At 48.2% G+C, this 25,843-nt stretch overlaps 1 protein-coding gene across 4 annotated transcripts in view; it reads left to right on the forward strand.

Moving 5' to 3' along the window:
• SPECC1L (sperm antigen with calponin homology and coiled-coil domains 1 like) overlaps window positions 1-25,843 on the forward strand; it is a 169,806-nt gene that overhangs the window by 92,810 nt on the left and 51,153 nt on the right. For all 4 annotated transcript variants that reach the window (XM_037823453.1, XM_037823456.1, XM_037823454.1 and 1 more), the window contains 5 exons: window positions 2,633-2,706; window positions 3,743-3,918; window positions 7,278-7,441; window positions 10,355-10,446; window positions 17,367-17,457. In XM_037823453.1, coding sequence (XP_037679381.1) covers window positions 2,633-2,706; window positions 3,743-3,918; window positions 7,278-7,441; window positions 10,355-10,446; window positions 17,367-17,457 — 597 coding nt within the window. The remainder of the gene's footprint in view (window positions 1-2,632; window positions 2,707-3,742; window positions 3,919-7,277; window positions 7,442-10,354; window positions 10,447-17,366; window positions 17,458-25,843) is intronic.

Here is a 25,843-nt window from a genome sequence, read left to right on the forward strand (position 1 = left end):
GCATCAGGGGTCCACAGCTCCAAGCATCTCTGAGCTAAGCCAGCCAGCATCTGGGTCTGCCAGCATTTTTAAAGAACGCCAGTGAACCAGTAAAGACCCACGCTGAGTGGGCGGGGCCACACCTCCATGGAAATAATCCAGTCAGAACTTTCACCTACAGTTGGGTGAGTCACGTCACCATGGAAACAACCTAATCCCAATATCCCACAGGATTGGATTAAAGATCATGGCTTTTGGGGGGACATAATATATCCAAACCGGCACAGTTACTCTTCTCCTTTCTTTCAAACTCACTCCTGGACCCGAGGTGCTTAACGGGATGCAAGACCCTGACCGAGCACTGGCTCCAGCACTCCGGGGGTTTCCTGGGGATTCGGAGGACAGGAAAGGTTGCTCGGGAACCTCCGTTATTTTAGGCCATGCCCACGGGAGCTGCCCACGGGAGCTGCCCACAGCACCTGCGGGACAGATGCCCATGAAAACTGGAGCCAGGGATGGGAGGTCCCTGGTGGTGCTGAGAAGATTAGGGAGCCCCTTATTAAATGGGCAAGGCAGGGCTCAGAATTGTTCGGAGCAACAAGAGTAGCAGTTTAACCGATTTCTGGAATAAAAGTAGCATTTTAAAAATTGAGTTATAATTTGGAGTAAAAACCGAAGAAGATCGTAGTAGTTTTCCTGGTGTTTGATAGAATTTCCTGCTGCTTCTGAGTGGAGACAGCAGATGGCAGTGTCCCTCTAGGAAAGCTTCCCCGAGGGAGGAACCGGCTTTTGGAGGCTGTAGTGTCGGGAGCCGCGCCGCCTTCTGTGTGACCGTGAACCGAGCTGGGCGTTTTCAAAACAAGCACTAAATACAAACTCCTGTTTCTAGGGACAGACGCCTGGTGTCACTGTTAATCCTTCATATTCACAGTCAAAAGACAAGTGTGATTTGTGAAGTTTAAAATCAGATTCCCAAGAGGCACGTTTCATGGGTTTTTCTTTTCTGTAAATAAGCCCGCTGGCCGCCAGCTTCCCTCTTCATGGGGAGCCATGGGGAGCCTTGCTTGGCGATAGTAAATATGTAGGGCCAGTGCCTCAGCTGTCCTCTGCGTGGTGATTGGATTGTGTGCATCCCGCGGCCAGGGACCTAGGGGTTGTTAAAGGGAAAAGGATCAGAGCAAAAGAAATGAATGAATTTGGATTTTATGATCTGCGACGGCCACGTGGCTTCAAATGTTCCCGAAAATCAAGGCACCAGGTGTTAAATGTCCCCGAGACCCTGAGTTCATCCACACGTGGGGTCACGGAGAGCCAGTTTCCTGCTGGTTCCAGAGCCGCCTTTCATGGATCAGAGGCAGGGTCCCTCACCCTGTGCCCCCGACCAGGTCAGATGGTTTGTCGGATTACAGGCAGATACTTTGCTTGCTGGAGGAAGATTTGTCTGGACCACCACGCCCAGGCTTGAATTGGGGGTGCTCTACTCTCAGAAATGCCTGTGTCTGTGGACAGTGAACAGCCACGTTCCGTCCTGGAATACTGATCTCAAAAAACAAAACCCCCGACATAAAGTTTTAGAATTGCTCTTTCTTGCTGTGCACATGAGGCTGACTGTTCTTTTACTTAACCCTTTGATCCATTTTCAGGCCCGCCCTGTGCCAGGCAGTGGGCCCCGAGAACACCCCTTTTCCATCTAGAGGTGGAGACAGATGGGGAGAAAAGGGGGAGCACTGGCAGCGACACGTTCCAAGGCTCTACCCTCTAGGGTCGGAGCCCGAGGAGTGGGGCGGAGACCACCAGGGTGGGTGTGGGGACGCAGCAGGCACAGGTGTCAAGCATTTGGCACCAGGTGGCGGCGTCTTTTTTCGAGCTCACCCCTAGAAAAAGTGCTGGGTCCCAGGTGGTGGGGGCAGGCAGCTGTGACACATGGAGTGGCGGCCCCCGTACGGGGCCCTCCTTAGACAGGGCTCTTAGGACCGAACCTCCAGGTGGAAGGGGACTTCCTAGCGTGGCTCTGGTTCCCAGGAACCAGCCTTGTGGCGGCGTCTTCTCTGTGTCCTCACCACGTCTGGGGGCACTTTGCGTGTTGTCGGTGGCTGAAGCTGTGCTAAGAAAATTCACGTCACGCAAGAGTCATTCGAAGAGTTGTCGATTTGCTTTATGCATGTCTTCTTCATTGTGTAAACAGAATTTCGAGAGAATTCGTTTAAATAGCAGCTCCCCAGTGTATTACATAATTAATTAAATTTGTAAAATTTTTCCTAATTTACCACTTTGCTGGAACTGATTCAGGAGGTAAAGTAAGTTATATTTGCATAAATACCTTCGATTACTAACCCTTAAAGTTCACGTGTTGATAGCAGCTATTGTTGATTCCGCATGTCCGTTTCAGAATTAAGATAGGAAGGAAGTGATCCTCAAACTATGATTTAAACTCAGTATTTTCCTTCGGAAATAATATTAGTATAATGATTTGGCATGACCATTCCTTTTTTCTTTTTAAGTTTCTGTATTAAAAATTTTTTAAAGGTCTTTGGGCAGGGTAACTTTTTTTTTATGGTCATATTTAAGTGCCCCCTCCTTTTATATTATTTCTTTGAGCACAACTTTAATAAAAGAATAAATATTTGAACTTCTGTTTGGTTTTTTTTTCCAGATACAGTTAAAAAACTCCAGGACCAAAAACATGACATGGAGAGAGAAATCAAGACACTCCACAGGAGGCTTCGGGTAAGAAAAATCCTCACGGGTTATCTTGTTAGAAAACTCTCTTTTCTGCAAGTTGCGGATTAACCGCCGACGGTGGCTTTAGGTCTGGTTATAACTCAGCCCCACTCAGCTCTGTGCAGAAAGCAGATGCCATCATTTCATACTGGACAGAAGAACTCATTTCACAAAGATGGATTTAGGAATCAAAAGTTCTGTCTGGGAAAGAAAGTTCGTTAGCCCTGGCTTATGGAGTGCCCAGCTAAGCTGTTTCCGAAAGAGTTTTCTGTCTTCCTTGAAAGCTTTTTCTGTCTTCTGCTCACCGACAGCAGTTCTGCTCCGGGTCAGGCCTGGTGTCTCAGTCTGCCTTTGCCACGTCCAAAATGGCTTTGAGTTGGTGGCAGGTGTGAGAGGGGCCCTGCCGTGTGGCTCTGGTGGGCGGCGAGGCCAGGGGAGACCCCGCCACCGCCACATCCTCCATCACTGTGGGAAGCAGTGGGCCGCACGGTTCCTCCCCGCCTCTCTGTCTGCCTTCGTCCGTCTGTATCGAGTGTAGTGGTTTTCTCCTTGCTTCCTCTTCCTTTTCCTTTACTTTTGATTTTTTTTTTCTCCTCTTGGTTTTTGATGTCAGGATATTTATAGTTTTCCCCTATAAAATCTTTCAGTGTGGTTCACCCGCCATTTACACACCTCCTTGAGCCTTTCAGACTGGGGCGGTAAAGCCCTGTAAACTGCGGGTGGCGTGTTTATTTTCCGAAGGCTCGCTTTGACCCTTGCCCCAGGAAGGGAGGCGTGACGTCATCGATACTCGGTGAGCACTCTCAGTGCTCCGTGCCTTCATGGGCAGATCAGCTGGAAAATCTCTTCCTCATAAAGAACAAGTTCATTCGTAACGGTTGCACTACCTGTTAGAAAGAGGTAATAGCAGTTTTGAAGGGTTTAAAAACCCGTCGTTTGGGGAGTATGCTGCAATGCCGTAATCTAATCATAAATCACTTGTATTGCTCCCGAATAAATCTTCATTGCTCTCTTTCAGAATTTTTTTTTTTTCCTAATATAGGAAGAATCTGCAGAATGGCGACAGTTTCAGGCTGATCTGCAGACTGCAGTAGTCATTGCAAATGACATTAAATCGGAAGCCCAAGAGGAGATTGGCGATTTGAAGCGCCGGCTGCACGAGGCTCAGGAAAAAAATGAGAAACTCACAAAAGAATTGGAGGAAATAAAGTCACGCAAGTATGTTCTCAGCAGCCAGTCGTGCACTTCTGTTTCACAGGGAGCACGTAGACCCCAGTTTTGTGACGGAGTGTTATGGAGAGAGCACGTGGTTCAACCTTGTATGGCTGAGTTTGAATCTAGTGGAAGTTACTCAGTTTTTCTGGCCTCATTTTAGGACACCTGTAAAAATTTGATTATTCATGACTTTGAGTAATTCTTGAGACGAAGGGAAAAAAATTAGAAAAATATTTGGCAGTATGTCTTTGAAAGCTCTCTTTATTTTACCATTACCTAACTCTAGGATACGGCCCAGAGAAAAGTGCTGGTAAACGGTCTTTCTTTGGCTTGCGTAAGCAGAACATGGAATAAGGCCAAAGATTATTATTTTTCAACTTGCGTTGATTGGCTTTTTTTTTTTTTCTTTTTTTCTGTGTTAAATGAATAGTGTATTGGAAATGCACTATTCTAAAGTGACCTGATGTTCTACTCTTAAAGAATCATTCCACCGGCTCCCGGGAGCTTCTCCGTCTCTGAGGTCAAGTTAAAGGACATGCCTCCTGAAGGGAGTGGCAGCGTGTGGAGGGGTGGTTCTCAAAGTGTGGTCTGTGGAACCCTGGAGGGTCCCTGAGACCCGTTCGGGGGGTCTTTGAGGGCACGCTCCTTTCATAATAGTAATATCAAACACATTGTTTGACCTTGTCACTGTGTTGCCTTTTATACTGATAGTGGAAAGCAAATATGAATTGTTGATGGAAACAAATTGTACACATAGTCATTGTATTCATCAGCACACACTAGTAGTTTAAACAAATGCAAGTTTCTCTTAAAGAGGCCCTTGGTGAAGCGGTAAATCATTAACTTTACTAAATATCAGTCCTTGAGAGCACTCTTTTTAATTTTCCATGTGATGAAATGGGGAATACACACAAAGCACTTCTGAAGTATGAGGTTGTTTCATGGAAGGCACTTGTGTGATTGTTTCAGTTGTGAGTTTTTCCTTTTTTTTATGAAGCATCCTTTTTGCTTGAGAGAATGACAGACAAAATATGGTATTTAAACTTTGGTATTTGGCAGAAAGTTCTTGCAAATGAGCAAGAGAGCCTGTCACTTCAAGGAACACAACAGGTAGTATTTGTGGACACTGATAAAATGTGGGCTTTCTTATCACTGTTAGGATTTTGGAAACAGTGTTTCTGCCGTTTTAAGCTGCCCATATTTTAAAGAGTTTTCTGATGAAATGACTGGTGATGTTAACAACTGTGGCTTTTAAAAAGCATGTTATATAATGATAGGTGTCAACATTTGGAAAATCCATAGAATTTGGTGAACCAGTATCTTCCTCGTGAACCAATGCATTGTGTTACAAAATCACGTACGGGTAAAAGATCCATTCAGAATACAAGGTAGACCAGGGGATTTTAATGGACAGAGTAGGAAAAGTTCATTAATAAGGTTTCAGATTCCACATGATAGCCAACCTTTCAGTAACCACCACTTGCCGAGTTTTGATGTAGTATCAAAGAATGGCCACAGTTGTCTGAAAAGGCTATTAAAATTCTTGTTCCGGTTTGCTAGTGCTGCCATTATGCAAAATACCAGAAATGGATTGGCTTTTATAAAGGGGGTTTAATTGGTTACAAAGTTACCATGTGAAGGGCATGAAAATGTCCAAATGAAGGCATCAACACGAATATACTTTCACTGAAGGAAGGCCAATGACGTCTAGAAACCTCCTCTGTTACCTGGGATGGCACGTGGCTGGTGTCTGCTGATCCCGAGTTGTGTTCCAGCTTCACTCTCAGCCCCTGTGCATTGGACATTCTTCAAAGTGTCTCTCTTGACTGCAGCACTGAATTCCTTCTGTTTGTCAGCTCTTTTGTGTGGCTCCAGTGATTTAATTAAGACACGCCCTGAATGGGTGGGGTAACACCTCCATGGAAATTATTCAATCAAAGGTCTCCCCCAGCGTTGATTGAGTCACATCTCCAAGGAAACACTCAATCAAAGGGTTCCAACCTAATCATCACTAATACGTCTGCCCCCACAAGATTGCATCGAAGGACATGGCGTTTTGGGGGACGTAGTACATTCTAACCGGCACAATATTCTTTTATTTTCCTCCCACATATCTGTGCAAGGCCCAATGTTTTTCATGTCACAATATTCAATGCAGAAGACATAAGAATAGAGCTGTCTTCTATTAAGCCAGACCTCAAAGAGATTTGCAAAAATGTAGAACACTGCTAATCTTACTAAATTTTCTTGGTTTTGGAAGATATAGTCATTTTCATAACACTATGTTATATATGTCAATAAGTCCTGAAGTTTATTTTTATTTTTAAATGAATTAAATATTTTTAAATGTTCTAGTTTTAATTTCTAATAATTAGATGTTAATAGCTGTAACTCAAATAAACAAAAGCTCTTTGGGGTCTTTAATAATTTTTGAGAGTGAAAAGGGGCCTTAAGACCAAAGAATTTGATTGTTGCTATTGTAGATTCTGTTAAAACTTCTAATCATGACAACCAGCCGAGTTTGAGACACTTACACAAAAAGCCTTGCAAAAAGCTTTGCTGGCAGAGCCAGCGAGCACAAAGATGAATTTCCCTGAGGGACCAGCTTAGTTTTTGTCCACTCTAAGCTTGCTTGATAGCTCTGTGACACGTGCAAACACTACAACTGTCATCTCATTCCAAAGGACAACTTTTGTGTTCGTCTGTTCAGTGAATTCGAGCCAGCCAGGTATGAAATGGAGCTGGTGTTCTGGATGACTAGTGGTCCATCCCACTGAGTTTCGAGGGGATTGTGCTCCTGATGGGGGTCCAGCCTTTTTTTATTTTTTTTTAACTATCCTTGGAGGCAGCAGCAGTGTTTTTGTTATTTTGTGAGAGTGCGGGCTTACATTTCACTGCTCTGTTTGTCCATGAGTGTGTGTGGTGTCTGAGATGGCCCCAGTATCTGAGCGTCCGTGTGCTCTCGTGAGCTCAGGAGTTCTGCGGAGAAAGGCCAGACTCTCTCAGCAGCCCAGAACCGCTGCGCCCGGAACCTCGGCCAAGCTGCCTCCCATTTGCCTGCCCATTGATAACTGACATCCTCACCTTACACTCCTTCCGATGAAAATGGAATTTAATGGTTGGTTAACCTACTTAGGAGGACCTGAAATAAAAATTTAAATATGATTTCCTGGAATTTGCCAGGCAAATGAGAATATTAGACCAGGTAATTTGCTCAGCTCAACTGATTCTGGATTTTTGTTTTTTGGATTGTTTTTTTATGCTGTTGTTGTTTGATGCTTTCTAATGCTTTTCGGTTGGGAACAGGAAATGGTTTTTTCCAGTGCATAAGTGAAAATGCTCTATTGCACTGTCGTTTTCAGGCAGGAGGAGGAGCGCGGCCGGGTGTATAACTACATGAATGCGGTTGAGCGAGATCTGGCAGCCTTAAGGCAAGGGATGGGCCTGAGCAGACGGTCCTCGACCTCCTCAGAGCCAACCCCCACCGTTAAAACGCTCATCAAGTCCTTCGACAGCGCGTCTCAAGGTAATGGCGCTTGCCAGTGGCTGTGTCCTCCGCTGTTCTTACTCTTCTAGTCTCATCAGGTGTCACCCAGCAGTGGTGAGTTAGTCTGAAAATGAGATGGACTGTGATAGAGGTGGGTGCATTCGGCTTCAGAGAGCTGGATCCCAGACTTGTCCTGGGTGACCACACCCGTGTCCCGTGGCCCCAGGAGTCCTCCCTGTCCCCTCCCCTGAAGGCCTCCATCCGTACGTCCACAGTCCTGCCCAGTGTCAACTCTCCGCTGTCTCTGGACATCCTCCTGTGTCCCCTGCCACACTCTGCCCCCAGCTCCAGTCCCCTTCCCTCAGGACATGGCAGTACCCGCCCTCCCGCCAGCCAGAAAACTGTGCCTCGGTTCCTCCTCCTTCCTCTCGCCCCATCCGCCAGCGAATCCACCAGCAGATCTTCTTGATCCAGGCTCAAGAGTATATATCTTGCCCATCTCCTTCTCTCCATCTCCGTGGCACAATCTCCAGGCCCAGCCACCACCAGCTGATAATTTTCAGTAACCCCCTGATTCGTCTCCCCATTTCCTCTTCTGATAGAAAGAGCTCTTCTGGTTTAAAATCCTTTAGTCACATGGTCATAGATAGAATGACCAGCAGATCCCTCACCACGCCCGTGTGGCCTGGCCTCGGCCTTCCTCCCTGCTCGGCTGAGCCGTGGCCTCCGGCGCAGCGAGTTCCAGGCTCTGAGATGGGCCACGCTACCCGGGGGCTCCCCCTCCCCACCTCGAGGTGACCGGCTCCCTCTCCCTTTCCGCGGATCTCCTCAGCTTTGCAGAAGGGAAAGCAATGTCGTCATCGTTGTTTTTACAGTTAATTCTGATGTGTCCTAAAGTGTAAATCTTGCAGTTAGAAGTTCTTTAAACTTCATGACAGGTTTTCTTCTGATTCCCTCTAATATGGGTAGAGTTTTTTAGAATGTGTATGCTGCAGTTATACCCACATCAGTTTTCTTTGATTTAGAAACAAATCAAAAGTCAAAAGTTGCATGTCTGCGCATGTACACCATTGGTAGGAATGTATGTTAATACAGATGTGTTGGAGAGCAGTTAGGCAATGTCTTCCAATTTAAGATGCCGTATTTGTGGACCTCACCCTTCTCATAGAGAAGACTAGCATAAGTGTGTAAAGGTAGATGGGTATGCAAGGTTTTCAGTGTAGTGTTGTTTAAAAAAAATGGAAAACCTGGAAATTACATAAACATCCATTAAAAGGATTAAGTCAACTATGACCTTTTAATACAGCAGAATATTATGCACCTTTTAGTAAAGGTGACATAGAGCCGAACGCTAATATTAAAATAAGTCTGCAATCCTTTATAGGCAGTTGCAGGCATGTGTATATGCGTATATAGTGTGATCTTGCTTTATGTTTAAAAGTATATACATATCTGTATGTATTTGCATTGAAATTCTAAGATGTGGTCTGAACTGTTCAAATATGTGCCTACTAGGTATTAGGGGAAAATGATGGCATAAGATGAAAGGAGGATTTTAAATATATATATATATACTTCTATACTGATCTTTTTAAAAGCAAAATATATTATTTTATAATAAAATATGTTGAAATGACCCAGCAGTTCCACTCCTAGTTGTCTACACAAAAGAACTGGTGACAAATATTCAAGCAGATACTTGTATACAGATGTTCATAGCAGCTGTTCACAATTGACAAAAAATGGAAACAACCCAAGTGTCTGTCAGTGGCTCAAAGGATAAACAAAATATGGTCCCTCCATACAACAGAATATTATGCAGCTATAAAAAGGGATGAAGTACCATATATGCTAAAGCACAGATGAGCCTTGAAAATGTTATATGAAAAATACTTACGTGAAAACATTCTACAGAAGGTCACATGCTGTTGATTTTGTTTATATAAAACATCATGGGCAAATCCGTAGAGACAGGAAGCAGACTGGTGATGGGCAGGGCCAGGGGCTGGCAGAGGAGGGAGCCAGGAGTGACTGCTTAAGGGGCACGGGCTTATCTTTTGGGGTGATAAAAATGTTTTGGAGCTAGGTAGAAGTGATGGTTGGACAACATGGTGAATGGGAAAAATGCCCCTGAATTGCACACTTTAAAATGGCTAATTTTACATTATGTGTATTTCACTGCAATAAAAAAAAAAAAAAAAACTGTCCAAAAATATTAATACTAATTGCAAGTACTTGGATGCATAAAAAGGTCCACAAGTAATCTGCTTCTTTTTCTGGCTACACTGAGGAGCCTGATTTCATTTTTGGGTCCCACTTTGAATTTAATGCAGCTTCAAATGAACCACCTTTTGTAAGCTCCCTCTATCAGAATCCGGGCCAAGCCCAAGTATAAAGAAGTGAATAAATTATAGATCCCACTCTTGAACACTTCCGGCCAGCGAGGGAGACTGACGTGCAAGCAGATCACTGCACATGTTTGCGTGAATGGGAGTCAGGAGAGCCACGTGCAGCGGAGCGGAGTGGCCACTTCTGCAGGAGGAGTGAGGCGGGATGAATGAGCTGTGCCTTCCTTCGTGTAATAACACGGTTACCGGACAGCCACTCGGCACCAGGCCTCTGGCACAACACGGCTGCAGAAAGGCTGGTTTTGCACTTGAGCTTCATGAATTGTTTAACCACACAATTTCACGAAGAACAGAAATGACTGGCTCACCCAGGGTTGGAAGTAAACACGACCGCTAGGGAAGTAGACCCTCAGCTGGTGGAAGGAGAAGCACCCGGAAGCTAGGGTGTAGCCTTCAGGCTGGGGTGAGCGGCTGTCAGCAGAGATTCCAGGGGATCCGAGAGCAATGGTTGATCTGATGGATCGTTAGGAAGGGATCAGTTAGGAAAGCTCTTACAGCCCTGTGATGCCTTTATTATTTACCTGTTTGTTTCCTGTTCTCGTAGTACCAAACCCTGCCGCAACTGCAATTCCTCGCACGCCTCTGAGCCCCAGTCCTCTGAAAACCCCCCCTGCAGCCGCCGTGTCCCCCATGCAGGTGAGTGCCTGCGGCCACGGGGTGTCTGGGAAGGGTGGGTGCTCGAGCCTGTAAGTCAAGTCCTCGTCTTCAAAGCCACTTACACGTTTGGCAGGTGGGCAGACGGCTGCCTCAGGAGGGATGTAGTTGGGGTTTGTTTCCTAAAATACTGTGACTGTCCTTCATAGAGGTAGACTATATAAAGTAAATTGTGTTACTTTCTCTGATAAACTGTATCATAATATACAATTTAATAATGATGGCTAACAGTTAGGGAACACCTACGACATCCTGTGCACCGTTCCAGAAGCTTCATGATGCTAGCTCATCTAGTCCTTCCAACAACCCTGTTGGGTATTGGGTACTACTACTATTCTTGTTCTCGGATGTGGAAACTGAGGCCCAGAAAGGCAAAATAACTTGCCAAAGTGGTTAGGAAGTGGTGGTAGAGCCAGGATTCGACTCCAGGCAGGCTGGCTTCAGAGTCTGTGCAGATGACCACTTCACTGAGAGACCACGCAGAGAAGAACACGCACTGCAGATCACTTCAGAACCTAGGCCTGTTCGTGCCGTACCCGTCTTCCATTTAGTCATCCTGTACAGATCGCAGCTGCGTGTGTCCCAGTCAGTGAGCATGATGCACACAGAGCAGAACATCAGCCGGTCAGCAGGCAACAGGCCTGGGGACGCGAAGGCTGTCCCAGTTACCGGTGGCCCTGGGTGAAGCAGGGGCTCTAGTTATCTTCCCAGAGACCCAGTGTATGTGACCTGGACAAGCATGTGACTGAAGAGGATCTGTGGGTTCCCAGGATCTGTGGGAACAGCAGCGAGTCCCTGAGGCAAGAAAGATGTGACTGCATGGAGACCCCAAAGTTTGCCAGAGAAACTGTGCTGGGAGACCCTGAGCTTCCTTTATAGCTGGGACAGTTGGAAACCCTCAGCCCCTCAGCATGCAGCTTTCCTGCAGACCTGGCCTGGCTCTCAGAGCGTGGCCACTGCTGTGGACTTCCTCCAAAGTGGCATCCAGGTCTCCTACCACTCAGACTCCACACTGGGAATCCACGCTGACAAAGCTGGACTTGATCACTCCAAACCCCTCTGCTCGTTGAGCTTTGGACGTCTGCCGTCCCGCTGGTGGCCTCCAAGGAGAGGAGGCCCCATGGCCATGTCTGTGCACAGTGGCGACATCACGGTGACGTTGGGTTTTAGCTGCCGGACGAACCGTGCAGGTCCTCGAGTCCTTCCAGAACCGCACGGGGAAATCCTGCCTCGCGGCCTGGAGACATCTCTCCCAGCTGTCATCCCAGAGATTCAGGGGTGGAGCCCTGTTCCCCGGAGAACGGGTGACTGTGCATGGTAACTGCCTGGAAACTGCGCGTGGTAACGTGAGGGTCTGACAGGTGCTGACCACAGGCCAAGACTTCCCTTCAGAGCCCCCGGGGGAGAACGAAAGAGACGTCACCCCAGGTTTCTGTCACCTGGATGATGAGAGTAGCCAAATAACACGGGCCAGGTTCAACCTGCCAGCCAAGGCTTGGGGGTCACAGGCTTTGACTTAGGCGGGTCTTACAGAAAAGAACCACGCCACGGACAGCAGCACCACAACAGCCACGAGCAGAGACGGGAAAACCTCATCACACATCTCACCGTGGCCTTGAAACTTACCCCGAAGAGTAAACTGATGAACCACTTTATTCAGAGAAGTATTTGACAGTCTAGTCCCGGGTAGGTGTCGATACTGAAGTATGTGGAGAGTTCTGAGGAGACATGACCTCACGACAGCCTTCCTCACACCTGCCATCATCACCTCTGAGGGGGGTGGAAGTGAGTCTCCCCATCTGTGGCGTCTAAATGCCCCAGCTTTAGATGTCTGTCAGTGGGAAACTAGCGTCCAATGTCCCTCACTGCTGCTGGTGACCGTGGTTCAGTGATCCGGCCGTCAGCCTCACCTAACTCCTCAGATCATTCATTGACCTTCGCCTCAGTCTTTATTGGCCCTCCTAGAAGGACCCTACACGCATTAAGACATTGGACCTGGAGATCTCGCCCCCTAGAAAAGAAATCATCGCAGCTCTCTCTTGCCTAGAACGTAAACATCCGTAATTGAAGCAGAGAGGAGCAGATATTTCTCCACTTGTCTCTGAGGGCTTCGCTCTCTCCCTGTGGGCTTTAATGCAATTTTAATTGTTGGACTAAAAAAGTCCCGTGGTGTCCTGTCACTGATTTCTCCACGGATAAACTTACTCAATTTTAAATTAAAGAACGTTGTCTGTTTTTGAGGGTTAGTATCTGGGGAATCGGTTTTTTCCGGCTTTCATTTGCTGTATCATTCATACTCTTGAACCCCCCAGCCGTTCCCCAGCCTCCAGGCACCGCCGTCCCTTCTGCTAGTAGATGGCGGGGAGAACGCGGGAGGCACTGAGTTTTCATCTCAGTAGCCCTGCCAACACAGACCGCTGTGCCTGATCCATGTTATTTTATACTTCACTAGACCTCAGTTTCCTCATTCTAAAGTGAGGATGACATTTACTGCCATCCTCCTTGGGGATGGTGGTGTTTAAATGGTAATGGGAATTTAGTGCTTTCTAGGAACACGATATGCCAATATCGTTCCATTACCATATGGCCTCCTAGAAACATCCTAGCTTACTTGTTTGTGAAGAGACTGGCTGGAAGCCACGTGGATACCTGCTGCTATTGACATGTCTCGCTGAATTCGTGTCTGTCCTATGCCCTGCCTTTTTTTTTCTTACCAGCGGTGAATATTGAGTTCATATGCTAATCCTTAGTAAGTTGTTGTTTTTAAAAGGAATAAACGTTACTGTAGATCATCCCATTTCTGTAAGCTGGACTTTAAAGTTAGTGCATGATAGGAAACTTTTATATAATTAAAATTACCGCTGGAAAAACCCCTTAAAATTTTCCATAAACCATATTATATGTGACCCACCAGAAAGCAACACACTATCACTTAGTAAACCCAACAGTCAGTTTGTCCTTCAGCCTTAGACTAGACTGCTGGGTGTTCAGTTGAATGTCAGTTAAAGGCATTGGCTTGTGTTTACGGACCATGTTATACAAAAATTACATTAAACTGAGACGTATACTCCATGAAGCAAGAAGCTTATTTTGTAACCTGCTCCTGTCAAGTGTGGGCTTGACTTCATGACTTGTTATTAATAAATAGAATATGGCAGAAGTGATGGGATGTGGATTCCGAGATCATTAGGAAAAGATTGGCTTCTGTCTTGGGTGCTCCTCTTGCTATGGTTTCTTGGACCCCGTCGCCCTGGGGGATCCGTTTCCACGTCACGAGCCAGCCTTGTGGCGAGGCCCACGTCAGTGAGCTTGGAAACAGCCTTTCCTCCCTCCCAGTCTAGCCTTGAGGTAACTTCAGTCCCTGCCGCGCATGTGTTTTAGTTTGCTAAAGCCAACAAAATGCAATATACCAGAAGTGGGTTGGCTTTTACAGTGGGGATTTATGAACTTACAGTTCTGAGGCTGTGAAAATGTCCAAATCAAGGCATCAGCAGGCGATGCTTTCTCCCTTCTCTCCCGGGTTTTGTGGCTTCCGGCTTCTGGCTTCAGTGGCTTCTGCTCTGCTTCTGGGTTTCTCTCTGCTTCTGCGTGTCCTCCTTCCTCAGCTTCTCTGTGAGCGTCTCTGAATTTCATCTCTTATAAAGGACTCCGGTAAGAGGATTAAGACCCACCCACCTGCATGGAAATAACCTAATCAGTAGGTCCCACCCACCATAGGTCTACACCCACAGGAACAGATTCGCTTTAAGCACATGGGCTTTTCTGGGGTATAGACAGCTTCAAACTCCCACACCTTGATTGCAGCCTCACGAGAAACCCCGATTCAGAAGCACCTAGCCATGCTGTGCCCAGGTTTCTGATACATAGAAACTGTGGGCTAATAAATGTTGACTGTTTTAAGCCTCTAAAGTTTAAGGTAATTTGTCAGGCAGCAAAGATAACTAATACAGTAACTTACCTACCTGCCAGAACAAAGTCTTAATGATCATTAAGGGAATATGACAATATATATGACTCAGCAGTGTAAAATCCACAACATCTGGCATGCAACAAAATGAAAAAATATAGAAAAATAGTTAATGCGAAAGAAGGCAGGAAAATGGAAACAGAGACCCAATGGAATAAATCAAAAACAGTTAACAAGATGTTGGATTTGAACCTGCTCATTTCAGTAATTAGGTTAAATATTCCATTAAAAGACAGGGATTGTCAGACTGGGTGAAAAAGCAAGCCCCACCTAGATGCTGTTTACAAGAATCCAGGTTTAAATATAAAGCCAAAGCGAGGTTAAAAGTGAAAGGATGGAAATAGAGATTCCATACAAATTCCTAAGAAAGCTGGAGGAACTATTCTCAGAAGAAGAGCCAGGAGGATTACCAGAGATAAAGAGGAGATTTCAAAATGTGGAAGGGATCAACATCAAGAAGACAAAGCAATCCTAAATAGTATCTACCCAGTAAAACAGCTTTAAAATACGTGAAGCAAAATCTGACTCAACTGAAAGGAGAAATAGACAAATCCAGAACTATAGCCAAAGATTTCAGTAGTCCTCTCTAAATAATTGATGGAGCAAGTAGACAGAAAATCAGAAAGGATCTCAAAGACTTGAACTACCCTGTCAACCAACTGTGTTCAGTTCACATTTCTAGAACTCTCCATCCAACAACAACAAAATCACCTCTTTCTCTCAAGTGCACCTGGAGCGTTACCAAGATAGACCGTGTACGGGGCCATAACCTGAGTTTCAACACAGTTAAAAGGACCGAAGTCCTAAAAAGTATGTTCTCTGACTGCAGGGGGATTAAATTATGAATTAGTCATGGAAACGAACACACTTCTGATAATCTATGGCTCAAAAAAGAAATCAAATGGCAGATTTAAGATAATATTTTGAACTGGGTGAAAGTGAAACTACAAAATATTAAAATTTGTCGGGTGCAGCAAAGGCAGTGCTTAGAGGGAAATATATAGCTTTAAATGCTTTGTTTATAAAGTGGAACTGTTTAAAATTTATGATCTAATGTTTACCTTAAGAAGTTAGAAAAAGAAGACCAAGTTAAACTTGAGATAAGTAAGAGGAAGGAAATATAAAGAGCAGAAATTAGTTCAGTTCTCCTTCGGATTGATCTGTAGAGTCAACACGATCTCAACTAAAATCGTAGCAGGCGTTTTGTAGGAAATGATAATTCTAAAATTTGTATGAAATTGCAGAGGACCCCAAAGAGCCAAAGCTTCTTGCGGGGCAGGGGCAAGTTGGAGGGGTCTGCGCTGCTGGGGTTCAGCACTCATCGTGAGGTGGGGGGATCGAGACTGTGGGGCTGGCACGCGTGTAAGTGTAGGTTTCCGATCGCTGGAGGAGAGAGAGCACCCACAGGCAGGCGACTGATGTCCAGCAAGGGTGCTGGGGTGCCAGTCGGGGAGGGTGGTCCTTGGCAGAGGATGCCGGAGCAACTCTGCCTGCACCTCACGGCATTCTCAGAAGTATCTGAAATCCACCCAACGCCAGAATGCGAAACTGAAGCTATAAATCTTGAGGAAACCAGGAGAGGAACTCGCCGTGATCTTCTTGATCTTCAAGCAGGCGAAGCATGAAGTGTAAATGAAGATTGCGAAGTTGGCCAACACAATTTAAAACTTCTCTTTGAAAACATTAGGAAGATGAAAAGGCGAACGCCATGGACTGGGGAGAATACATTCACAGTACAATTTATCTGACCAAAGATTTGAGAAAGAACAAGACAAACCACCCACAGCATAATGGGAAAAGACTGAAGGAACCCTCAGCAGGAGAAGATATCCGAATGGCCAACAACCACATGGAAAGATGCTGAACAGTCATCAGGGAAATGGAAATTACTTCCACAGCGGGCTCCCACCACGCGTGCTCTGGAGTGGCTAAAATGAAAAAGACTGACCGTACCCCAGGTATCGGTGACGACGTGGAGAAACCGGACCTCGCACATTTCTGCTGGGAGTGTACAATGAGTAGTGAGAAGTCAGCTGGATGCAGAAAAGCCTGGAGAAATGAAGCTGAGAAAATGCACAGAGATGGTAAATAGCACGGTCGATGTGAAAGTAAGTTTGGTGGCGTCTGAGAATTACATGGCAGAGGCAAGAGCTGCAGCGACAGAACCAATGATTTTCAAGTATTTGTGGGCACCCTTCTGGCCACGTGGAGAAGAACGTGTGAATCTGGAGAGGAGGAAGGCAGTGATGGAGCTGTCGCAGTCGTGCCAAGTGGAGGCCGCGGGCTGGCGCTGGGGCGGGTGCAGCGGTGGATTTAACATGGAATCGAGGGGTCAGGGCCCGGACAGCCAGTACATCTGCAAGAGGGGCCCATGTGGCTTCGTTTTGGACCATGTCTTTGTATTTAGTTAATTGATACGTGATATTTTAAGAATTCTCTCTAAACAAAATAATGAAATCACACTCAATACCGGATTAGCACTGGCCAGGAGGAGTCAGGGATGTGGGGTTAAGAGCGGGGCAGACGGGTGTGGCTATAAAAGGGCAACAGAAGGGACTTGTGCTGGAACGTTCTGTGTCTTGGCTGTATCGGCAGCAGTATCTGGTTGAGACGCACTCGAGTCTTACAAGATGGTACCGTCGGGGGAGACTGGGGAGAGGGTACCCAGGACCCCTCTGTGTTATTTCTTACAACTCGATGTTCATCTACAATATCTCAACAAAGTTGGTGAACCTTTTTAAAGCATATTGATCACATTATGGGCCTGTGTCTTATGTGTGTGCTTGTGTGTGTGTTTTACAACTTTACTTTGGCAGGGTGAAATGAATTACAAACATGCAGAATGAAATACTTGCTCTCTGCAGCATTCACTTGCTTTGTGAGCCTAAGTTGTGGAGTTAACCTAACTTTGATTCTGTTTCTCTTATGATTTCAGAGACATTCCATCAGTGGCCCCATCTCGACCTCCAAACCCCTGACCGCCCTGTCGGACAAGAGGCCAAACTACGGGGAAATGCCCGTTCAAGGTGTATCTCCCTTCCAGTTGGCAGAAACGCGGCAGTTCGCTTTCATTATTAGTTTTTGAGTTGCTGTGACTTCTTTGGCTACCTAAATTGTTATTTTCTTTGCGTTTGACACGATTTCAACCAATCTGGTATATCTACCTGGTATTCTTCATCACAAGTGTGCTGAAAATATGTCTTAATTCCGGGGGGGAGGTTAGTTATTTGGTAAATGCACACTGGCAGCCCTCTCTCGTAACATCACAGGACACATCGCAGTGCTCTGTGGGGTACGTCATCCCCATTTGACAGAGTCAGACGTGAGGCTTAGAGAGGTTAACTAGCCTAACTCGCGTTACCAGAGTCAACCAGCGGTAGATTCTGGCAGCCTGCCCCCAAAGCCCCTGTCAGTCTCTGTGCCATGTGTCCACTGCTTTCTTCCTGAGCAGAAGCCGAGACTTGGGGAGGTGGGGTCCAGCAATTCTTTCGTGCACTTGTGAAGGGGCCCACCTGTTTCCATGCAGCCTTTTACGGTGGAGCCGGCCCTTGAACCCATCTCCTGCCCCTGAGGCCAGGACACCGTCTTCTTCCCACGCTGCCTTTTTGTTTGTGGTACTGAGGTGGTTGGTGGGCCAGGGATTGGCGCTGTGTCGGACAGCACTTCACGTGGGATCGGCGTGCTCGTCACTCCCAGGAGTCGGGGCTTCCCTGGCTGACACAGGCCAGGCGCCCCCGAGCGCCGAGTCCTCTGGGCCGTGGGAGTTGGGCATCGTGGGGGAGAGCACCAGGCGACGACAGGTGGGGGAGGAAATAGGTGCCTTGAGAGAATTATTCGGTTAGTGAGCCTGGAGGGCTGGCTCCAAGGATCCCAAGTGGCACCAGCACAGAGAGCGTCCCCTGGGGGTTGGAAGTGGCCGATGGCCATCGGTCTGGAGTGTTCGGATCAGCTGCTCGGAAACACGTGCAGGGAAGCCTGGAGCACGGGATGCTGCCACTGCCGCCTTCCGTCCACCCCGGCTTCCTGACCCCGTTTGTTCCCAGCGGCTCTGTGCACGAGTGTGGCACGTGGATAGCTGGCTCGTCTGTGAATTCGTACTAACCGTAAATCCCTCGCTCGCAGGCTCCTTCCCTTCCTCCCTTCACTTCCTGGTCTGCCTTCACCCCTCCACCAGAGCCACTTCCACTCACCGAGGTTGGCAGTGACTGTCGAGCCGCTCACCGGTCGGTTCTCTGTCCTGCGCACCCGTGGACTCTTGGCAGCACCGGGCACTGCGAGCACTCCCTCTTCCGGGGCACGCCTTTGGTTTCCCGAGTCGCCTCGTCTGTCACCTGCGCGGGCTCCTCGTCTTCTCCCCAGGGTGCAGGCCCCGGACCTTTGCCCTTCTCCCCCATGTTCACTGCCTTCTCTATTATACCCCGTCTCATGGCTTTAAATGCTACTTTTAGGCCAAGGACTGTCAAATTTATGTCTCCAGTTTGTTCCTCTTCTATGAACTCATGGACCCAGTTGCCCACTTGGCATCTCTGCTTTCGCAGCTAAGGCTCTCAGGCTGCGTGTTCCGGGAGTCCTGAGTGTGCCCATCCAGTCCTGCCCGGAGTCCTTCCCCATCTCTGGTCATGGCAGTGCCACCCTCCAGGAACCCTGGAGCCCACCCCAACTCCCCTCTCCATCTCAGACCTCCGTGGATTCTTTAGAAAACTCCGTCAGCCCCTCACAGAATCGAGCCAAAGCCTCTTCTCTCTGCCGTCACCCACCAGTGTAGGCCACTGTCATCTCCTGCCTGGATCACGGCCAAAGGTTCCCGATGCCCCTCACAGGCCGTCCTCCACCCTACGGCCAGAGAAACCCTGGAAGATGTAAATTGGAGCCTGTCCCTCTTCACTGTCCACTGCTCCCTGTTTCTTCTAGAGGAAAAGCCCAAGTTCTCTCAGTAGCCTCAAGACCCTCCTCACCCTGGCTTGTCACCTCTCTGGCCCTGTCACCTCGCTCACGCACCCGGCGAACCCCGCGGCCTCCTCGCTGCCCCCTGGGTGGGGGTCCACACGGCTCCCTCCAGTCCCCTCCACCGCCTTGTCCTCAGGGAGGCCCCCCCCCAGCACCCCTCGTAGAGTTGTGAGCCACCCCCAGCCCCTCTCCTGCGGCTTCTCCTCCCTCCTCCATTTCCCTCCTCCTCAGCGCTTACCTGCTTCTCGTTCATCACCTGTCGTTGTCGTCCTTCTCCCGTCCCCCTAGGTGGCGTGGTCCGTGAGTGCAGGGGCTTCTCTCGGTTCTGTTCACTGAGGCCCCTCAGCACCCGAGAGATGAGTGTTAAAGATAAGAGGCGGATGAAGTGGTGAGCGCACGTCTCAGCCCGTAGTAGGTGCTCTGTCCTGGTCAGCGCGGCTGGCTGGGAAGGACGGCTCCCGTGGTGCCCGAGTGGGAGGTTTTCGCCCACGGCCGGGAACCAGGGTGCGCAGGATGTTGGTGGCCTTCAGCAGACAGCTCTTAGAAAGCAGCAGTGCAGGTTGTGTCCTGGACGTCATAAAGATAAAAAACCTGCTTGCCTTGAGGGCGGAGAGGAGCCGGGGCCCGGGAGTGTTCCCACTCTGCTGCCCGTTCCATGTCCCGGGCTCTCAGGAAAGCCGGCCTTTGAGTTGGTGTCGGTGCCAGGTGCCGCCTGAACCAAGAGCCAGGGGTGCCCAGCCTCAGCCACCAGGGCTCCAGGGGAGGACCCTGGGGTGACCCCACAGCACCAGGAGTCCCCAGTGCCCAGGCCCCAGGTGGCCTTGGAGAGGTGTCCAGTGAGAAGGACCCTCATGCTCCCTACCCCCACCTCCTTCTGGACCCTTCCGATCAGCTCACAGCAGGGCAGGCCACCCGCACAACCAGCATCCACCACGTTTCCCAAACTGCCCAGGTGACCCGACTTCCCTGAGGGCTGTGTTTCAGCATGGGACCCTGGCCTCACCCCACATCGGAGGTGGGCTCAGGAGAGAGAGCCCCGGAATTTCCTTTTTACCCCCAGGTGATTCTTAGCAAAGGACAGATGTGGGAAACTGGGGAAAGAGTGCCATTTAATTTGCTCTGTTACCTTGGCTTGTGGTGGGGCTGTGCGTGGAGGGTCTGGAGCCAGTGATGGGAGACACGGGCCAACGTACCAGGTGTCTCTGGGCTCTGCTGAATTCCACCTTCTCGTTTCATTGTCTGGGAATACACCAAGTGGGCGTGCCGTTGGCGTGGGTGTGGGGGGCTGTGTCCAGCTGGGCCCACTCCCTGTCCAGCCCGTTACCCGGCCCCAACGGGGCTCATCGAGACAGCGCACCTAGAGAGCAGTGCATTTTTATCAGGGGAGATGCTGATAATGTGGTCTCTGATCTTAAGCCGTCATTGGGGGAAAGCCATTGACAAAACTAAGAACCCCCAAATGGTTCTTGGTCCTAAAAAGTGGCTGTGGCCCCCGGGTGGGTGGGACTGTTTAATGGGAAGGGAGAAGAGGGCAGGCACAAGACGGTGTGGTGTGTGTGTGTGTGTGTGTGTGCATGTACACGTGTGCGTGATCATCTGGCCGAGTGGCCCTAGGAGACGGATTCACCGCCATCATCTTCAAGACCCATTTCCTGGCCGTGCTCATTCTGTGAAAAGACAGCAGGCGTCTGGGGCCCAGGCCTTCTGCGGGGGGCTGTCAGCCGTCTCATCCCGGGGGGCCCTGACCTCGGCTCTGGCCCTGTGTGCTCCAGACACCTGTCAACACCAGAGCTGCTGCGTGTGGGGCGTTGGCTAAGGCTGTCGGAGTGGCTGCGGTTTTTCAAGCTCCTTTCCTCTCCGGTGCCCAGGTTTCTTGTTGTTGTTTGCTCTTTTGGTCGCTAAGGATTTCCCACACTTTTTTTTCCTAAATGTGTTGATTTTCTTGTCTGAGTAATTAGGAAATTGAGCAGTGTAAGACCGCTCAAAAAGAGCTATAATTCGCGGACCCAGAAAAACTTATCTTTCGTCATAAGCAGGATGATCAGGGCACTTGGTGAAAATTGAATAATTTCTGTAGGTTAGATAATGGTATTGTACCATTGTTAATTTCCTGATTTTGATCCTTGTACTGTAGCTATTTCAAAGAATGTCCTTGTTCTTAGGAAATACATGCTGAACTCCCCAAGGAGTAAGTGGTGTTACGTCTACTCGCAAGTAATTCAGAAAAAAAAGAGACAAAGATAAACAAGTATGGTAAAATGTTAACATGTAAGGAATCTGGGTGGAGGATGCACAAGAATTCTTTATACTCTCCCCGCAACTTCTCTGTAAGCCTGAAGTTACTCCGAATGAAAAGTTTAAAAAAAAATAACCATAATTAATAGCTCACTGGTGTTTTAGTATAGAAAACAAAGTTTGCACAAAACTGTGATCATGCTGGCTGGTTACAAACCTCTTTTCTCTATTTATTATTGTTTTTATTTATTTACTTATCTATCTATCTATCTATTGATTGATTGTTTAAAAATGATTCTAGATAGGAGAGACTAGAGAAATCTCTCAGGCCAAAGACTCCCACATCATTTGTGTAGACACCGCACCCTCGGGGTGCAGTGTCACCCTGTCCCCTCTGAGGGCTGCACGGGGTGCCCGCCTTCCGGAGAGCAGGTGCGGGAAGGGGTAGGCTGCTTTCCCGCGGGGACCCTGCGCAGCCCCTGCTAGGCCGGCCGAGCCCAGCTGGGAGCTCAGTGGACACTCAGGCGACAGCACGTGCCCCTCGCGCGGTGTCACGGGAAAGGTATCTTCCCCTCCAGAGACCCATAACCCCAGTCCCATTGCCAGAAAAACCCCAGACACAGCCAGCAGAGGAGCGTCCTGCCAACCCGGACCCGTTCTCTTGAGCGTGGGTCATCAGAAACACGGGGCGTCTGGGGCACCGTCACCACCAAGGAGAGCTACATGTGGTGTGGAACAGGAAAGGGGCCACAGCTAGAAACTCAGGGAACTGAAGGAAGGATGGGCTCTAGGTAACGATTATTTCCCAGCCCAGTGAGGGAGCCGGATTTCCCAGCTTGGGCCTGACCTGCTTTTCTTCCTCAATTGTCCCTTTCACTTTGGCATCAGTCAAAGAAACAGTCAGTTTGTGATTTTCATTTTGGCAGTTGCAGTGGCTTCATAACTGAAATTTAAAAAGCTACGGCCTCCTGTTCTCCTTACGCTTAAATAAGAGGATTTGGTGGGTTTTTTCCAGGGAAATGTTTTTTTAATCAGGTTTTGTTGTTGTCATTGTGGCTTCAATTTAGTGTCAGTCCTGGAGGTCAGTTGCGGGCAAATGTTTCAGACCAGCGAGAGCTTGTCATCAACGGCTGATCCAGAACACAGTGGTGGGCAGGTGAATTCAGTGGCTGTGGGGTTATGGTGGCACCGCGGCGCATCCTCACACATGGGATGTGACCTGGCGTCTGTGGCCTAAGCAGAAAGACGGATCTGGTACCAGGCCCAGGGACACAGGGTGTTGAAAAGGGGCTCCACTGTCCCCACTGCACGGTGGCCTCGGGGGCCCAGGGCAGTCAGCCCAAGCTCAGCTCTGTGGCGTCACTGACTGGGCAGCCGGTGAGCGCTGAGCACCGGGGCCAGACATCTGGGTGTCCTCGAAAGCTGACTAGTCCCAGCAGAGTCACTATCTGTGAAGAAATGCGCACCAAGTTATCATCTGTCTGCATGGAAGTACTTGCGCTGGCAATTACAATTAAAACGAAACGAAAAACAACTCAGTGTTTTGAAAATACCCATTTATGGTAAGGGTACATAAGATCAATGTAATACAAAGCCAGGAGGTTTTTCCAGAAAGCCAAACCTTTTTAAAAAAGTATTATCTTTTTACTTTTGAGTTGAAAAGAAAAAAAGCACCTTCTGTTCACCGAGCAGTTTTCGTTCTCCAAAAGGGTAGATCTAAATCAGGTTCTGGTTCAGCCCTCGATCCCAGCTAGGAAAAGTCTCAAGATTTTTCAGATAGAAAGCTTGCCCTTCTGTCGTTGACGGCCTTCTGATATCTGCTCACCTGTCAGGAACTCCTTCCTCTCTGACTTTCTCTTCCTTATGGCTCTTGGTATCTGTCCCAATAAAACCAAAATATTTGGGCTCCTATTTTGTCCAATACATTGTTAGGAGAATTTTCAAACAGAGAGAAAAATTGAAAGTTGTTTTCATGAATAGCCACACTCACTCCCCAGATCCTACAGCATTTTACTCTATTTGCTTTATCATATATTCATCCATCCATCTTTTCTTTAGTATTTTCAAAGTTGTAAACATCAGTCAGCAGTCTTGAGCATGCTTATCACTATTTAATATGTATTGAATTGTTCTCTCTCTTTAAACTTGTTCTTTTGAGAGAAGTTTAGATTCACAGGAGAATTGGAAAAGTATCAGAGTTCCCTTAAAACTTTCACCCACTTGCCTTGTTTGAGCATCCTGCGTAACTACAGAAGAATTGTCTGAGCTAAGAAATTTATTTCACTACAATATTATCACTAAACTACAGACTTCACCCGTTTTTCCACTGATGTCCTTTTTTTTTACTGCAGGATCCCCCGTTGCACTGAGTGGGCATAACCCCTTAGGCTCCGGCGTCTGGAACAGCCTCTCTTTCCCTGCCCCCCGTGACCCGGCACCGTTGCAGAAGGCTGGTCAGTTATTCTGTAGACCGTCTCTCGGTTTGGCTTCATCTGATACTCTCACCTGATTAGACCTTGGTTATGCGGCACCGGGAAGGCGGCCATGGGCAGGGGTGACGTGCCCTGCCCAGTTCCTCCTGGCGGGGGCGTGTGGCTCCCTAAATCTCACCACTCTGATGCCTGCTGGGGCCGCCTGGCGAAGGCGGGGTCTGCTGGGGTTGCCCCCCACTGTCACGTTACCATTTCCCCTTGGTGCTCGGTAAGTGTCTGGGGGGAGATACTCGGAGACTGTGCAGGTAGCCCGTCCTGCTGGAAACGTCTCACTAATCTTGCCATCCCTTCCTGCATTTCACCGGCAGCCATTGCCACTTTGGAGTTGAGCCGTGAATCTCTATTTCCTCCTTCCTTCTGTGTGATGGAAGAGCTGTCCTTTCTCTGGCATTTATTTACACAACTCTGGACTCATGGATATTTCTTTTATGTCTTGGGTTATCATCTGTAACTGTTGTTATTTATTTTATTGCTCGAGTTACTCCAATTTTGGCCCTTGGGAGCGCTTTCATAGTGATTCCTGCCTTCTTTTGATGCCCCTTTTTTTTATGTTTTTCTAAAGCATTTCCCTACTTCTGCACCACAAGATGCTGTGGACTCACATCTTTTCCCTTCCCCTAGCCCTGTAATCAGCCACTTCTCCAGGAGCTCTGGGTACGTTCATTAGCAATGGTATTTAGAAACCACGATCTGGACACAAAGGTGCCCATTGCTGCAGGGCTCTCAGGGCTCCTTCCCCTCTCCAGATGGAGCAGGGGGAGTGTGTGTGTGTGTACCAACCCATGCGCACACACCAAGGACCACAGGGGAAGTGTATGTGTGTGTGTGTGTGTGTACCAACCCATGCGCACACACCAAGGACCACAGGGGAAGTGTGTGTGTGTGTGTACCAACCCATGCGCACACACCAAGGACCACAGGGGAAGTGTGTGTGTGTGTACCAATCCATGCACGTGCACACTGGGGACCACAGGGGGAGTGTATGTGTGTGTGTGTGTGTGTGTGTGTGTGTGTATACCAACCCATGCACACACCAAGGACCATGGGGAGTGTGTGTATGTGTACCAATCCTTGCACACACACCAAGGACCATAAGGGGAATGTGTGTGTATACCAACCTATGCACGCACACGCCAAGGACCACAGGAAGAGTGTGTGTGTGTGTGTGTGTACCAACCCATGCATACACTAAGAACCACAGGGGAACGTGTGTGTGTGTGTACCAATTCATGCACACACGCTGAGGACCACAGGGGGAATTTGTGTGTGTACCAACCCGTGCATGCACACACCAAAGACCACAGGGGAAGTGTGTGTGTATGTGTACCAATCTGTGCACACACACTGAGGACCACAGGGGGAATGTGTGTGTTTACCAACACATGCACACACACACCAAGGACCACAGGGGGAGTGTGTGTGTGTACCAACCCATGTGTGCGCACACTGGGGACCACAGGGGGAACGTGTGTGTGTGTGTGTGTGTGTACCAACCCATGTGCACACAACCAAGAACCGTCAGTTCAACTGATGATTCCGGACCCGAGCCGCCACCGCAAGGTTCGTTCTAGCCCTTTCCCTTTCCTTATTTGCAGCTTCTTCCTCTTGCAGGTGAGAAACCTGGCTCTCATTATCTACAATATTTGTTCAAACCCTACTATTCATAGGAAGTAGTTTCAGAATCGCTAAACCCTACCCCCAAGAGAAACACATTAACTAACCAGAGCCCAGTGTTTAT

This window comes from Choloepus didactylus, assembly GCF_015220235.1.
Source record: "Choloepus didactylus isolate mChoDid1 chromosome 23 unlocalized genomic scaffold, mChoDid1.pri SUPER_23_unloc1, whole genome shotgun sequence".
In the NCBI taxonomy this organism is placed as follows: domain Eukaryota; kingdom Metazoa; phylum Chordata; class Mammalia; order Pilosa; family Megalonychidae; genus Choloepus; species Choloepus didactylus.